This window comes from Manis javanica, chromosome 13, assembly GCF_040802235.1.
Source record: "Manis javanica isolate MJ-LG chromosome 13, MJ_LKY, whole genome shotgun sequence".
In the NCBI taxonomy this organism is placed as follows: domain Eukaryota; kingdom Metazoa; phylum Chordata; class Mammalia; order Pholidota; family Manidae; genus Manis; species Manis javanica.
The window spans coordinates 90,787,792-90,803,930 of record NC_133168.1 but is presented as its reverse complement, the minus strand read 5'-3'; the positions used below and the strand labels follow the sequence as shown (position 1 = coordinate 90,803,930).

The following is a 16,139-nucleotide window of genomic DNA, read 5'->3' as shown; positions in this document are numbered from 1 at the left end:
TATTCGGAGATGGGATGCCAATCACTTTAAAAAATACTGAATAATTCATTAATCCTTTAACTCACAGGAGGGGACAACACTGTGGAGAGAAACACACCTGCCACCTGCATGGAAACATCCAAGGCGCTGGAGGGAGACATCACAGCAGTGTGAGTTAGGTCAGAGGTGCTTGGTCTTGAATCTGATGCTAACTTTAGTAGTTAACAAGGTTCAAATGTATCCAAGACACCAAATGAGAATTTCAGTCTGTGCCCTCCAGGGTACTCTGGAGACCCAAGAGTGGGAGGGATAGCTCCCTCCTACGGCAACTTCTAAGACAGGCATGATCTACCTGGAGGGCGCCAGCCTGGGAAGTATGTACACTTACAGGGATGGGGATCAAGGATGGTTCTGCAGGTGCAAAGCGATTTCCTGGTACCTCTCCCACCTGGGTGCTATAGACGCGGAAAGGGCACCCAGAGCTAAACTAGACAGGGACTAGTGGTGGGAACAGGCTGAGCAGCAGCCTCTGGAGAGTATCCCCTGAGCCGAGAGAGGAGGGCAACAAGAGTTTGGGACCACAGAGGATCATTTTCCTGAAGCAACTTCATGGGTATGCAAACATTGCATGGACACAGGTTTGCAGGAACATCAGGAGTAGCTAGTTTCCAAAGGTGGATGTGACTGGTTGGTCTGCCTCAGGCTCCGGGGACACAAGGAACTCTGCTCTCCCAACAGGGGTGCTTCTGATACCAGCCTGGCCAGAAGTAAAGGGCCTGGGGCATGAATCAGGTCATGGAGCAGGGATGGAGGTGCACCTGGAACCAGAGACTTAAGTAAATGTGCCCCGATGGAAACAGAAAGGAGGCCACATCCAGATCCGGGGGGGGGGGCACACAGAGACTGGGGTAAGGTACAGAACCTGCAGAGAGAGCATGTTCTGAAGAGGGGATGAAGGCTCTAGGCTGGCTCAGCACCGCGAGCAAGACACGGGGGAAGGGAAGGCCAAGAGCACATCACTGCGGAACCATCGTGGCTGCAACAGGGTGTGACGGGCAGGCAAAGGAGGGGTCCAAGGGAGGTAGTACCCAGAAGATGTGTTTGGCTGTGCATAGAGCCTTGCAGACAGAAAATGTGCCTTCATTCTGGGTGATGAAGCAGCAGTGAAAAGAGGATTCCTCCACGCTGAGAGCAGAACCTCAATCTGAGAGAAGTAGGTCTCAGCCAGTAACTGCAGGGTGGTGGGGCCCTGGGTGGAAGACATTTAATCACTTGGTGCACGTTCCCTCTTTTATTTTCACTCTTGTTCCAGTATTGACAAGGAAAGTCCCTGTTTGAGGCCAGTGTGAAAGGCTCTCTGCTCAGTGGTGTCAGCAGACAACACTACTGTCTGAATGGAATTTAACAGTGTTTTGTTCTCATGGTATTTAATTTTACTGCTATCTAGTGTGGCTTTTGATTTAGTTTCCTTTCAGAATAAAAGTACTATAAACAAAACAGTAAACTTAAAAAAAAAACCAATTAAGGGATATAAGAATCAAGACAGGTCAGGGGTGAGGCAGGAGTGTGAAGGCAGTGGGACTCCAGGAGGGGCAACCACATACACAGAGGTCACCTGGCTCTGTGGTCTCCAACTGTGGCCCTTTCCAGGGAAGCCAGCCAACAGCACTGCAGGCTCCAGCTGGAGCAGTCAGTGGGCCAGGAGAGTTTGTGGGGAAACTGCAGAAGATGGAGGGAGGGAGGACAGAGGGGCACTCACGGACTTTGCAGACAGCTGGTAGATGGGGTAATCACACACTGGGCAACTTAAGAATCCAGGAGTGGGGCCTGTGAGACAGGTGAGGGAGGAAGGGATGAATGACGCAGATGACACGCCAACTGGCCAGGAGCTTTGGTCCAGTGGCCACAGTTGAGGCACCGAACCCAAGACGTGCTGAGTGCCTGTATTCAAGCACAGGGTTGGGGGTGGGGGTGCAGGGGGGTGGCACTCAAAAACAAGGAAACATGTCAGCGGGATTTAAGGATATCTGGAGTCGGCTGGGAGAGGGCTTCCATGCAGCTGGACCCACAAGCCCAAAGGAATAAAAGGGGACAAGTGTAAATGTGGCCTATAATGAAAGGAAACCTGGATATGGTGGAGAAGCAAGTCTGGAAGGGAGACTGGCATTCAGCGAGGACAAAGAACGATGTGCAGTTTGGTTTCCACATTAGGTTTTTCTAGAAAGCAGCTTGGGAAATACACAGCCAAGCAAGGGTCAGATGAGCCTCCCAAGGTTATGTTCTGTCCGCCAGGCAGTGAAGCCCTGTCAGCCACGAGGACACAGACTGACAGGGGTTAAGCCAAGGATGTCCCACCAGGAAATAGCCCCATAAACTTTCCATTAGGTAATGACATTGTGGAAATCTGCAAGCAATGTCCTGAGGCAAGAGGAAGTCAAGGTAAGTGACTTCTGGAGCTGCTGGGCTGGGGCTGGATCTTTCTCTTTCAAAAGGACTCTCCAAGGGATAGAGGGCTCTGGACCTAACTCTTTTTCTTCAAGCCAGGTCCAGGTGGGGGCCCTTGAGCCAAGGGAGCTGAATTTTCTGTTCACAAAATGAATGGAGGAGTTCTTTCTACAGAAAACCTGATACTCACCTTTGCTCTCATCTGTGCGTTAAACCACTACCTCCACCACAAGTCAAAACATCCTTCCTGGCTAGCCTGCTCACGTTTGACACACAGTAACATTTAAATCCTCAAACAACTCTGGGACTGTTTCAGGCCTCCTCCACACTTTAAAAGACAGGAAACCAAGGCAGAGACAGGTGACTTACCCGGAAAGTGGAAAGATGGGATTCTAACCAGCCAGGGGTGGCCCTAAATCTGGCACAATTCCTGGGACATCTCAGTTGACCTTTGAACCAAGAAAGTTCCCACTTGTGAGCTGAACATGCATTCTCAGAAGGGTCCAATGAAAATAGTGGTACAGCTGGCCCTTCTTAAGTAACACAAGACCCACAAACCTATAATGAGGTCAATTCCATAAGGACTACAGAGGCTCTCAGGTCAAATGTGAAGGCATGATGATCCACGTCCGACAGACAGGATGGGTCTGGGACCACAGGTACCTCCAAGTTTCTTTTAGGAGGCTCTGAGGACTACCACTGACAGCTGACATCCATGAGATGCCCAGATCTCCTGTTCTGCACCCATACCTTGAGAGGCCTTGCCCAACCTGCATCTTGCAGCTCAGCCCTTCAAAGACTGCAAACAAGTAAATCCTTAAGAAACTTCAAAATGCCACTCACTGGTATTACAACAAAGGACACAAAGGAAACCAACAAGATTCCCTAGTCCGTTGTGGGGCAAGAAGAGAGGCACCTGTGAACAGCTCTAGGTGAGAGCCAGGACCACTTCCTTCTCTTAGGCACAGATTCAACTAGGTCACTACCTTGGGTAAATTTCTCCCACAGTGTGGGCCCCCCATCCCCAAGCCTGCACGCCTGGGCCCCTCACATCAATGCTCCAAGCACAATGGCCACAATGGACCCCTTCCTTGTCATCTTCAGGCCTTTCATTTGCTACACATGGTGACTCCCTGAGACAAGCAGTCTGAGTTGTTTTGAGGATTTAAATATTAGTATGTGTCAAAATTGAGCAGGCTGGCTAGTAAGGATGTTTTGACTTTTGTGGTGGAGGTAGTGGGTTAAAGCACAGATGACAGCAAAGTTTGAGGATCAGGCTTTCCATAGAAAGAGCTCCATTTATTTTGTGAATAGAAAATTCAGCTTCCTTGGCTGAAGGGCCCTGCACTCACACGCCTGGGAGCCTGAGGGCAGGGCCACATTCACTTCACTCTCATCCTCCCAATATACAACAGATGTTCAGCGAACGGCACATGCAGAGAAGGCACCCTACAGTGACCACACATGACTGCCACTCTGGGGACTCCAGCTCATCTCAAATCTCTGGAGAAGGAAAGCAGATTGCACGCCCCACAAGGAAAACTCAGGAGACTGCAATACAAGCATCCCGAGGTACATGCCAGGCCTGGAACTCTGTGGTCAACATGACATTTGTCAAGTGGTTAAGCAATAAATACTCTGATGAGTACTGTGAAGGAGGAGGTCAGGGCGGGTAGGCCTGGCACTGGCCAGGAGGCACAGAGGACAGATGCAATAAGGCACAAGTCTGGGGGCAGGAGGAGCACTTCCCTGACTGCAGGGGGTGAGAGGGGGGAATGGGGGTGCAGTGGCTTGGATGGGACACTGGAGACAGATTTCAGGGACATTGGGGAGGTAGAAACAACAGGAGAATCCCATTCCTGCCTCGATTTTCATCCTCAACTGTATCTGCAGTCATGGAGCATGCTGCTTACAGATGCAGAGATGGAGGATCCATCCTAGAGGGGCTGCAGAGGGGCAGGGTGAGTCAGTGAGGGTGGGTGCCAAGGTTGCTTTGTGTACTCTGAGTTCTGACGGAAACTGGGGCTCACTGGAGAGAGACTGAAAGCTCAGAAACTCATAAATCTACCTGCAGATACAAGAAGCAATTTATTGCTTGCATTCTCCTGACGCAGAAGACATTGTCTTCAACCAATTCAACTGAAGTATTATATCTAAAAGATCCAAAAATGCTGTTTCCTCTGTTTTTATTACACTGACCTATGGCCAAGAAGTGGGCGCCACTATCCATTGTAGTGAGGTAACTGAAGGGCAAGGGACAGGAAGGGGATTTCACCTACTGTTTCCAACCCAAAAAAAAGGATGCATGATCCAACTGGATGGCCTATTTCTGGATCTACTCCCAATAATATCCTACAACATGTTCTCAGTTTAGAGAAGAAAAACAGAGAGATTGGATGGTTAGTGGCCTGGTTCCCAAACTGAGTGACAAGGGCTTCATAGTAACTCAGCACAAGGCAACTGAGAATTTCAACATTATATTGCATTCTATTCCTGTTGACATTGAATCTCTCAGAGCTTGGTATTTAGCAGTTGCTGTAATAAAAAGCAAACACTATGTAAAAATCCTTGTGGAACAGGAAATGCTAGCGGCAGGTTATCTGCACTGGTTCTAAGGTTTGAGGAGTCAGGCAGTGACCAACAGACACATATATTTCAGGAAGTAATATGGCTATGCAATGATATAATATTTTCCCTTTCAACTTCAGTTTTATTTTTACAAACAGTTATACAGTTGCTGGGACATTAGTACTTACTCCATTTGTATCTAGCCATGTAATAAATGAAATTGTAAAGGCATTTCCCTTGGCCTATGAGCATCATGAAAAAACTGAGATGCTAAAAATGCTTAGTCTGCTACCATCCCAACTTATCTAAGTGATCTGAGAATATTTTAAGGATAGACAATATTTAGCAGACAACACAACACAACTGTAACGGTTTTCACATTTCTAAAGTAAGAAAATATTTTGTTTCCTGAAGATTAGGAGGCAAGACAGAGACAGGCAGACATGGGGTACGCTTGGTTCTGGGAATCGTTAAGGGCAAGCAAGAGAGGTAAAGAGAAAGCCACATGCAACTGCCCAGACATCAGCTGGTGTTTAGAGATGCACTGTGAGATGCTCATCAAACTTAGCAGGTTGTGACCTGGTCTCCCAGAATGCCCGTGAAACCCAGTGACCCTGTCTCAATTCTGTCCTGCACATTCACTCACCCTGTCCTAAAGTGACACAGCATTTATGCAGCAACATGCCACAAAAGGCAGGAGCAGCGCAGGTTAACGGAAAGGCTTTATGAATTCTCTTGTGAAATACGGGGACCACAGTTAACAGAGCTTTAGGTGCGCCATCACCGCATCTTTGCCAGGGTCTAGGAAAACTCACCAGTGGTTACCTGCTGCTTCCTGGGCCAGTGCTCTTTACTGAGTACTCTGTATCTGCTTACTTAATCATCATGGTAATGCTACAAAGCAGGTAGCAGCAGCAAGCAGCAGCATCTTCATCCCCGTGGCAGCATGGGAAGAGGGTGGTGGCCTGCGCAGCCGGAGGTCACCCAGGGATGTGTGTGTCTCAAGGACTCTGCCCCACAGCTGCCTCTGCTCACCATGTGGGCCCATGTGGACTGTGGTTTGGCCAAGGGCACCCCACTCCCACGTCTGGCATGTATTCATCACCAGGCCTGCCCTATCTGCAGAAGAAGTTGAAGGCCACGTGGCCCTCGAGCTGGGTCTCAAGTCAGATTTCCCAAAGTGATATTTGCAAGGAATTTCAACCCAGTAGACAAGTTAGAGCCAAGGTAACTCTCACAGCCCTGGCCATGTGTTCACAATATGACTCAGTCCAGGTCACAGGTAAAATCTGAAGCATTCTTCCTTTCTGATGCCATGGGGAGTGGACAGAAGGGACTAGCACCAAATTGTTATCTGTGTTTCCCAAGCAGTAAGGGGCCCAAGGCACTGTTCTTTAAACTTGTTTCAATGGCAAGTAAAAAACTTGGGACGCCAGCTCAACCTCACCCCTCAAAATTACAGGCTCACAGTTGCCACACACCCTTCAGACAGGGGTGTCACCTCACCACCATTGTAAGGCTCTCCTATAAATTGATTTGGGGAAAGTGCTAGATTCTACTTTCTACTCAGGGACAACAAGAAGAGGAATGGGAGAGGGGGGTACTTCTGACTTTGGTAAAAACCTGGCAATTTCTCCGTAACAGTCAACTTGTAGCAAATCTTACCCTGTCTTGGGAATATTTTTCTTGAAATGTTGGTTATACAAGTCATGGAACACTAATTTCAGGAGATCCATTCCCTCTTGGTCCCAGAGCAGACTTTATTTCCCATTTGTGGCGATGGCCCACTTCACTGTGCGATCTGTATCAGTGGGGAAGCATACACAGGATTAGTTTTCCATCAGACTAGTTTATTAGGCAGCTGGTGAGAACAGTGCTCATGTCATCAGCCAGAGTGCACTGTCTGGAGTCTGGCCAACGGCTGTACAGAGAGACAGATCTTAGAAGGCTTAATCCTCCTTCAGGCAGCTTGTACACACCCTGACCTCTGTCCCTGGACCTGCCAAGTGGGACCCCATTACCTCAGACTTGGCCCTGCAGCTTGCCTTGAACCAGATGACTCAAGGTGGAGATGAGTCAGTCTTCCTGCTAAGGGAGAGCACAGAGCCAAGCTCTCTGTCCCCAAACAGAGGGACCAAGTCCACCACAAGACTTTGTGTCCAGGAGGACCAGGAGCCAGGCCTGGGCAGGACACAACCCCACTAATCAGAATTACAGTGCTTTTGCTTTAGAAACCTAGCAGGCTCATTAGGGGCACTGCGAATTTTGTACCACCGTTGCCCCATGAAAGCTGCCAGCAGCAGGAGTGATGAGCAGTACAGGTACAGCAAAAGGTTCTATTGTTACATGTGGGTCACATCAAGGTGCTGATGGTAAAATCTGGGCAGATGGATTTTATGAATTTAAAATGATGCTGTGATGGACACGCAGTAAAAACAAAATTTTGATGCAGACAAGATTGAAATTGCTGGGCTAAAACTTAATCCATCAGGGTGGGCTAATTTCTCCTATAAAGGGCCAGAGAGTAAACACAGTCGGTTATGCAGATACAATCTGTCACAATACTCTACTTTGCTGTTGCTATATCGCGAAGCAGCCCACTGACAATCCTTAGACAAATAAGTGTGGCTGTGCGCCAACAAAATTTGGATCAGCCAGTGGACTGTAGTCTGCAAACCCTGTTCTACAGATTTCTAGATTTTGTGTCAAGGCAAAAGAAATGTTATGGAACAAAATGTTGTTAGAAAAGCAGAATGCAAAATTACAGACGAAATTAGGTAAAGATATGAAAGTGGGTGGGTACAAGAAACCAGCAAATGAAGTCGGATAAGTGGCAGGTCTGTGGATGGCTATACCTTTTTACTTAGAAAAACCTACCAACCAACACATGTAAAAACAGCTTGGCTATTTTGCAATCCACCCCTTTCACAAGCCCCCACTGCCTTTGTTGGTGTGTTTGTTCCGTCTGCCTGCCTCTCCACCTGGTGAGCTGGCCTCCAGGCACTGCTTCTCAAAGCAGCCTTGACCTGGCCAAGTCTCCAAATTAGACGCTGGAAGATTATGACAGAAACACGATGCCTTTAATTCAAATTTGACATCCTCGCTGACTTAGGTCTTGGGTTGTATCCTTCACTGGTTAAGGTAAGAGTGACGTTTTCTTCTGCTTGACTCTTTTAAAGGTATTACTCCAACTCCTTTACTTCTTCACGTTTACATTTTAGTTATTCCACAGAGCTGGTGTGGTGGCAGTGGCACTGAGACGAACCCACACTCTTTATGAAATGCAATCTAACATGACTGTTGATTCTTGCATTCTTGCAGCGCAATCCTGTTTTGGAAGGTGGACTCCCAGACGGCCACATGCAGACTACAAAGTTGAGGCGGGCAGGGAGGCTGGACACTTAGACAAGGCTTCCCCAGTAGGAAGGAAGCTCAGGGAACACTGGAGAAAAGAATGTGCGAGGCAGCAAGACTGGGAGATGATGCTCACTTCTCAGAGGACCAAGAACTACTAAAATGGGGATGGGGGAAAGAGTGAGAAACTAGGTTAGTCAAACTAGGCTGACAATAGAGTCTTGGGCTGCCCAGTGTAAACTAGACCAGAAGGCTTCTGAGGATGACACACCAGTCCTCTGAAACCCTCCCCATTTCCAACAAAAGGAGAAAAACCAAGTTCAAGACCCTCATGAACAAATCTAAAACTCAAAAAAGACACTAGGGTGTTTCCAGCACACCACCAGGGGAACACAGTATCAAGCAGGTAGGTCAAAATCAAGCTGCTCAGGAATTTGGAGGGCCAAGAAGAGGAAGGCGAGCAAAACGCAAATGATGAACACCCACACAGTTGATGGCTAGCACCACAGGAGAGAGGCAGTCCACCGTGTGGTGAAATGTTCCAGAACGTGTAGTCTTGGCAAACAGGCTTGTTAACACCTAAGTGGAAACATTCAACTCACGGACAGACTCATGAATAGGAAAGGCAACATTCTCATATATTTTTTTGCAAGTTCATCCCCTGGGAAGCAGCCTCATGCTGGGAGGACCTCCCCAGGAGAGTACCCTGTGCCTCTGAGCTCCTCTTAGCAGCAGAGTGGTGGCTGAGAGGATGCAAGCATCCCTGCAACCCCCTGCACTTCCTAGGGACTAGGGGCTCAGCTCAGGGAACTAGCATGAGAGTTTCCAGAGATACCACAACTGACATCCAAGCAACACCTCAGCCATGACCACCCAGAGCGCTCACTGAGAGGGAAGGCCAAGCCAGGCCTCCATGGCCAGGAGGTGAGACATGGAGGCACTCCAAGGAGACAGGAACAGACGCAGTCATGAAGGACAAGGGCACACAGTGTCTTGGGGTTTAGGGATGCAGAAGCCTGGTTACCTTGATGAAGAGCTGATGCTTATGGGGTGACCTTTTTTTAATATTACCCTTTGACCTTCACTATGAAGCTGAATTTTAAAAAAAAGATCTGGGGAAAAAGGATACATCTGTCAGTATCAGGCACTCTCAAGAAAGCAGCAGTTCCAGGGAAGGTGGCTTTTCCTCCTCTTGCCTCACCTTTCATCAGGTACAGAACCCAAATTATAGGGATGAGGGGAGGGAGAACATTAATTCTCCCCCCAAAAAAGGGACACAGAAAGTGACACAAAGTTAACTTCAGAACTGGGAAGATCCCCAAGTCCCCAGTTTACGAAGTGGGAACTGAAAGACTGAGCCAAGGCCTAAAGACAGCCAGGCAGAGAACTGCCTGCCTGGGCAAGACACACGCTCCAAGGGCATGGCAAGGACTGATCCTCTGACGGCCAAGAAGCCCAGGGCGCAGGCCCAAGGCCCAGCTTCCACGCAGCCTAGACCCATGAGGCACCTGCTGTCAGGTAAGCGTAACCCACTCAAGAAACGGCCTCCATGTACTACTGGGAGACCTCAACTCTCAGGAGAGAGTCACTGTCTACTTCTGCCCTGACAACCTGTCAGCTTGAGACAGAGGCTTGGATTTAAACAACTGACCTCCTTCCAATCTCAGTAATGTTCAGAGTGCAAAGGCACTGTGTGAGGACAAAACTCACACCATTTCAAACGAGAACAGCTAAGGAAGCAAAGAGCTGGAAAGGGCTCTGTTGCTTTGTGAGAACCAATGTTCTTGTTTGCCATGAATTCCACCTAACTTCCACTATAGTCAATGTCCCACATAAGCCAAGTGCCCTAGCTGTGATGCCAACAGGAGAGTGGACGCAGGCACTGGAGAGCAACGGGCAAACGACACAGTGCATGGGATCTCCCCACAGGGCTTGCCAGCTGTTCCTTCCTCCTGTCCCTAGCCCGCTCTCCCCTGGGCTGCACGGTCCTTGCTAGCAGGCAGTGACCCCTGGCAAAGCGAGCCTGGGTGCTATGCCCCACGGGAGCCTTGGCCACAGCCAGGTGAGCATCTCACAGATCCAGATTGTCACAGCCCAAGTTTCCTTCCTGGCAGACATGGTCGGTTCGACCTTAGTGTCCACTTAGGAGTAAGAATCATTCACTGGAGGAGCTTTCAGCCCATTAGAAACCAAAACACCTGCCCAGTCAGGCCATCACACTCCCAATGACCTGCAGCACTCCCTGGAACCCCTCACTGCCTCTGAACTGAAAATACAAAAGATAAAAGATAACTTAAGGATGTGTAACTAACAACCATCACATATGAAGCTTCAAACCAGGGTCTAGTGTACAGTGACTAAATAAAAATGTGCTCAAACGCCTACCCTACATTTAGTACTAGGTTTGTGAGCCATGCATGGGCAAAACTGGAGGCCCATACCCTACCCCCCCTCCAAACCCAGCTCTCAGCATCACTCTGGGATTCTATTCGTTCTCCTGGAGTCCATGTGGGGCACTTCTCACACAGGGAACAGCTGAGCTGGTGCCCCCACTATCCTCTCTGGGGTCCCTGTGCCTCCCACTGAGACCCACACCTCTGTGCAGAGGACCTGGAGCAAAGAGCTGCAGAGAGGAAGAGTAGAAAGGCCTTCTCCTATGTACCCAGTTACATACATCAGCTCCTGTTCCTCCTGCCTGGCCTGGCCTCACGCCAATATGGCACAGCCCCTTCTCTCCAGCAGCCTAACACCTAGTGGAGGAGCAAGGCATGCCCAGGGCTCAGGCACACACAGACCTGAGGCCTCGCTAGGACAGAAGTTAAGAAAGGGACTCCAGCCAAAAATTCACCAAAAAACAACAGGGTCCAAAGGCTTCAGTCACCCCAAAAGGGAAGTGAGAGAGGGAACTAGCAGAGTACAGCAGTGGGAGCTGCCGCAAGAGAATGCAACACTTCATACTTGCACCGCAGCTACTCCTGTCTGCTAGAAATATGTGGCCACTCCAGCGCTTCCAAATTTCCTAGTAGCCACATTAATGCAAAGTGGTGAAGTTAACGGTGTATTTTATTGAACATATAACAGTATGTTTCACTAAACCAAATATACCCAAACATCACTTCAATGTCTCCACTATAAAACACTGAGACATTTCATACGAAGTGTCTGACATCCAAGTGTGTATGCCACACTAAAAGCACGTCTCAATTCAGGAGTTAAATTTTCATCCACTATTTGATCTGTATACAGATTCTTATAAGATTTATAGTTGAAAAAGTACATGCACACACTCAATGTGTCCCAAAATTAAGCATTGGTTTTAAAACCTAAGTAAATTAGAATTCAATGAAACTTACAAATTCAGCTCAATTGCAGTGGCCACATTTTGATGCTCAAGAGCCCTATGAGGTTAGTGCCAACCTTGCTGGAAAGAGCTAGAAGGTTTCTCCTCTCAAAGCCAGGCAGCCAGGGCTTCCACTTTAGGAACTCAGATCCAGGGCACAAATACCCAGTCACTACACATTCAGGGTTGGTCTGAATCCAGTCAGGCCACACCAGACACCTTCACCATCCATAGGTGCATCTGAGCTTTAAATAAACTCACTTTTAAAAATCAACTTTAATATATTTACTTAAAGGAAAGCATTATATACCGCATGCAACATCGGAGCCTGCTTGAAGACAGACACTTTGGGAGACAACCACTGGAAATTTTAATGGGATGCAATTATTATTGCTCTTCTTGTATGTAACGATGTTCACTATGGTGGTTTTGTAGGACAATGCCTTTAAAAAAATAAATAAAAACTAACATCTCTTCATTGTGTTAAAGCAGACATAACAAAATCTGCCATTTATTCATTTTTAAATGCACAGTTCAGTGGCATTAAGTGCAATCACACTGTTCACCCATCACCACCATTCATCTCTAGAACTTTTTTCATCTTCCAAAACCGAAACTCTGTACCCACTTAACACTAACTTTCCATATCCCCTCCCCTGGCACCCACCATCCTACATTCTGTCTCTATGAACCTGACTGCTCTAGGGACCTCATATAAGTGGAACCTCAAGTATCTGTCCTGTTATGACTACCATTCTTTCACTTGACATAATGTCCTCATGGGTCTCCAGGTTGTAGCATGTGTCAGAATCACCTTACTTTTCAAGACTGAGTAATATTCCAGTGCATGGATACACCTCATTTGTTTGTCTATCCATCCATTCATGGATACCTGAGCTGTTTCCACCTTTTGGCTGCTGTGACCAATACCAGAGACATGGGTGCACTAGTGTCTGCTGGTGTCCCTGCTTTTGAAAGAATATCCTTATTCGTAAAGAGATGTTCACCAAACTCCATAAGGTAAAGTATCATATTTGCAACCTCAAAGGATTTAGGGGAAAAAACTGTGCGCTAATAAAACAAATGTTGGCAAACATTTGTAGATTGAAGATTCGTACAAATGTACGAAAAGTAGATTCATTGGTGAATCTACTTTTTTATAGATTTGATAAATTCTGAAATTAAAAGGAAAGAAAAAAGTCATTAACTTAAAAACCAGCACAAAGGGTTTTTAGAGAAAGCCACTGTAAAAGTAAGTACAATGAATACATCACTGGTATGGCCACGGGTGAGATTCAGAGCAGTGCTCAATTTGCACAACAGGAGATTTCACCAATGAGACTTTCTCCTTAAAATGAGGTAGAAAGACTGCAGGAAACAAAGGGTTAATGTGCCCTTCTCTTACGGGGAATGCTAGGCGCTGGACTAGCTAGTCACCTCACTTAGGGGTTAGGCATCCCTCAAGCGGGGAACGTTATCAAGGGGATGAAGAGGAAGTTCAGCATGAAGGCCACTGCAGGAACAGAACAGAACCAAAAAAAGCCAGAAGACAGGATCAGACTCAAAGATAATTTAAGACGCTGAGTCCCCACTGTTGAAGCCAAGGGGGAAGCCCAGGATTCATCTCGACTGCTGAACCAGACACAACACAAACTCTGTCTCAGGGAAAGCTGGCTACTAGGGAATAGGAAAAGAGCACAGTAGCTGCTGCTGAGCAACAAGGACTGAGCGAGACCACTCTAACTGTGGGCCCAAGAGGAGAATGCCCAGAATAATGTTGACTGAAGACCCTGCAGGGAGGAGGTCGTCAGAGATGTGGAATTCGGGGCTTCCTGGATGGTGACCTCCCAAGGCAAGTTAGAGGTGAAGTGTGAACCATGTGCGCTTAGCTCAGCACCACAGCACTCCTGGGATGTTCAATCAGGCTGCTGGCAATTTAATCAGAGGAGTATGAGAAACCTAAGTTTGTCCTCCAAGAGCTGAACAGTTGATGTGAAAGGGGAGGAAATGGAAACCATCCTCCAAATGTTAATAAACCAGAGGTATATAAAGCATCAGACACTTAAGGAGAGTTTTGGACCAAGACACACACACCAAAAGGGGGAGGTGGGATGAGAAAAGAACTTTGCATAACGATTCCAGAGCCTGGGCTAGGACCCTGCTGGGCCCCTGCGTTCCTCTAACTAATTAGCAGGAGGGAGCTGGGATGCAGGATCCAATTATAAACTTGGCTCCTTCCGGAAGCTGTATTTGTGAGACACATCAAGAATTCAGCTGGACTACTGACTCTGCCCTGAAACCCATCCCCACCCCCACCCCCACATGGCTCCTCCCGCAGGCCTGAAGATGGGAGAGAGGCTTTGAGCTTCCCTTGTTCTGGCCTCCGCGACTAAGAAGCTGGTGCTGCCCGGGACTGTACACAACATCAGGCTGACATGAGGAACTCAGTGCACGAAGGGTGGCCTCCGGGCGGGTATCAGGCGCTATCCCCAGATGGAGGAAGGCAGAGCGCTGGGTCCACCCTTGGTGAATAGCATGAATGAGTTCTTTCACTGGCAAAGGAGAACATGCAACAGCACGATCTGCTGAGTGGAGATAAAGGTCAGAGAAACAGGCACCAATCCTCAGTCCTCTGCAGCCAGGAGGCTGGGCCCCACCCACGGTGCCAAGGTGGCTGGAGCAGGCAAGGCCTAAACATGAGAAGCTAAACTACAGTCTCTCTGCCTGTAGCAACCGGGGAAACCATAGTGCAGAACCAGCCCAGAAGGGCTTCACATCTTTCTTCCACCTCTGGCTGCCCGTGTTCAGCACTCTAGGCCCCCAAAACTTCTGGGCTCAGATACTAAGTGCCCAGTCAGCGACGGCAAAGATACTTCACCCAAGATGTCTCCAAACTACTCCAGTAGAAAGCTTAGGTGGCTTATCGACTTAAAATCAGAACACAGGTGGGCATCATTTCCTCACCCCCAAAACCACTATCAGGACAGCTCTGCTGAAACCAAGGGAAAGGCAGCAGGCTAAGGCGTGGCTCCAGGTGATGGGAACAGGTTGCTCACGGGGATAGTGGGCCCTCCTTCCCCATGGGATGCCATCACGCCAGGGACTTGCCCTCACAGACTGAAAGCACAGGACACTACTTCCCAGGGTGCCACCATCACCTCAGCAAGGGCTCAGGTCAGAGAAAGCTTCCTTAAGTGACCTTCCTCAGGTCCACAGACGAGAAAGTCACATTTTTGTTTTATTCTGTCTCTTGGAAAGGTTTGGTTAAAGGGCAGGCTAGACAAGTAAAAACCCCGATTTGTAGGCTCAGGTGGGTGGACGGTATCAAACACTTCAACACAAAAAATCTCCAATGACTGGTGTGTGAATAAAATATTCTCTTGAAGCTTTAATGAGGGGTCATGTTGGATTAAAAATAAGCTCCTATTAAGCCCCCACCACCAAAAACACCACCTAATGACATTTAAAACTCAGTTGAATGACCTGCATATTAGAAATGTACTCAAATGGAGTCACTTACCATTGTAGCATTGAAACAGTTTGATTCTCTTCAAAATACACCACTGACTTACAGTGGAATTTTCAATGTGCCTTCACCGATCCTGTTACCATGTTACAGCACAAAAATAGAACTTGTTCCCTTGGAGTTCACTGGTTGCCATAGAAATGGCACCAAAATGCATTTTAGTTTCAGGTGAAGAAATGCACCATGGATGCTGAAGAAAAACCCCCTCATCAAACTCTGTTCAAACTCAGATTTCTTTAATAATAAACAGGTGCAAATATACCCAGACCACCACCCGAACAGAGATTCTCTAGCCACGGGGAAAAAGCAATTTCACTTATCCACTCAACATAACATATAGAACCCCCTCCCCACTCCCCACCCCACGGAAGACCCTCTAGACAAACTCCACTGACCTGGCCAGGGGACCTTTCTCGCTGGGACTCACCATACTCTGCCCCCAGCCTGGGTGCACCCTAGAGGTGATGGAGCTCACAGCACACACACCTTCTTTTGGCTCTAAGCCCACAGTTTTCATGTTTCTGATATGTTCCATTTTCATACTGACCCATAATTATGAAATGTAAGCTTCCTCCCCTAACAGGCACAAGTTCCTTCATTGGATAAGGCTTACTATATCTATTAAGTAAAGACAGAGATACCAGCTATTAGAGATTTGATTTCAACCCAAGGTATGATTTGAGAGGTTTTTAAAAAAAGAAAAGTCTTGCATTTCAGGGCTAACAGTCCCAGCAGGACCCACATGGAAAGAAGCAAGCATGATGGCACTTGATACTGCAAAACCCCAAATAGCGGTTCTGGCGAGGAGTCAGCTTGCCCCAGTGATCTATTGCTCCTCCCCTCACTAACCAGCCTCTTCTGTAGCCTGCCCTGCTTCTAACATTTGCTGCCCCCCACCCCCGCCCTTCACTGATAGGTGCTATGCAT

General features: G+C 47.9%; 1 protein-coding gene across 7 annotated transcripts in view; it reads right to left on the bottom strand.

Moving 5' to 3' along the window:
* Nucleotides 1–16,139, bottom strand: part of BRD4 (bromodomain containing 4) — an 83,144-nt gene that overhangs the window by 33,587 nt on the left and 33,418 nt on the right. For 5 of the 7 annotated variants that reach the window (XR_012124463.1, XM_073220239.1, XM_073220237.1 and 2 more), the window contains exon 2: nucleotides 6,658–6,793. The exons of the other annotated variants lie outside the window; for them this stretch is intronic. Coding sequence is in view for 4 of the 5 variants with exons in the window: in XM_073220239.1 (XP_073076340.1) it covers nucleotides 6,658–6,728 (71 nt within the window). In the remaining variant the exon portion in view is untranslated. The remainder of the gene's footprint in view (nucleotides 1–6,657; nucleotides 6,794–16,139) is intronic. 7 annotated transcript variants of the gene reach the window in all.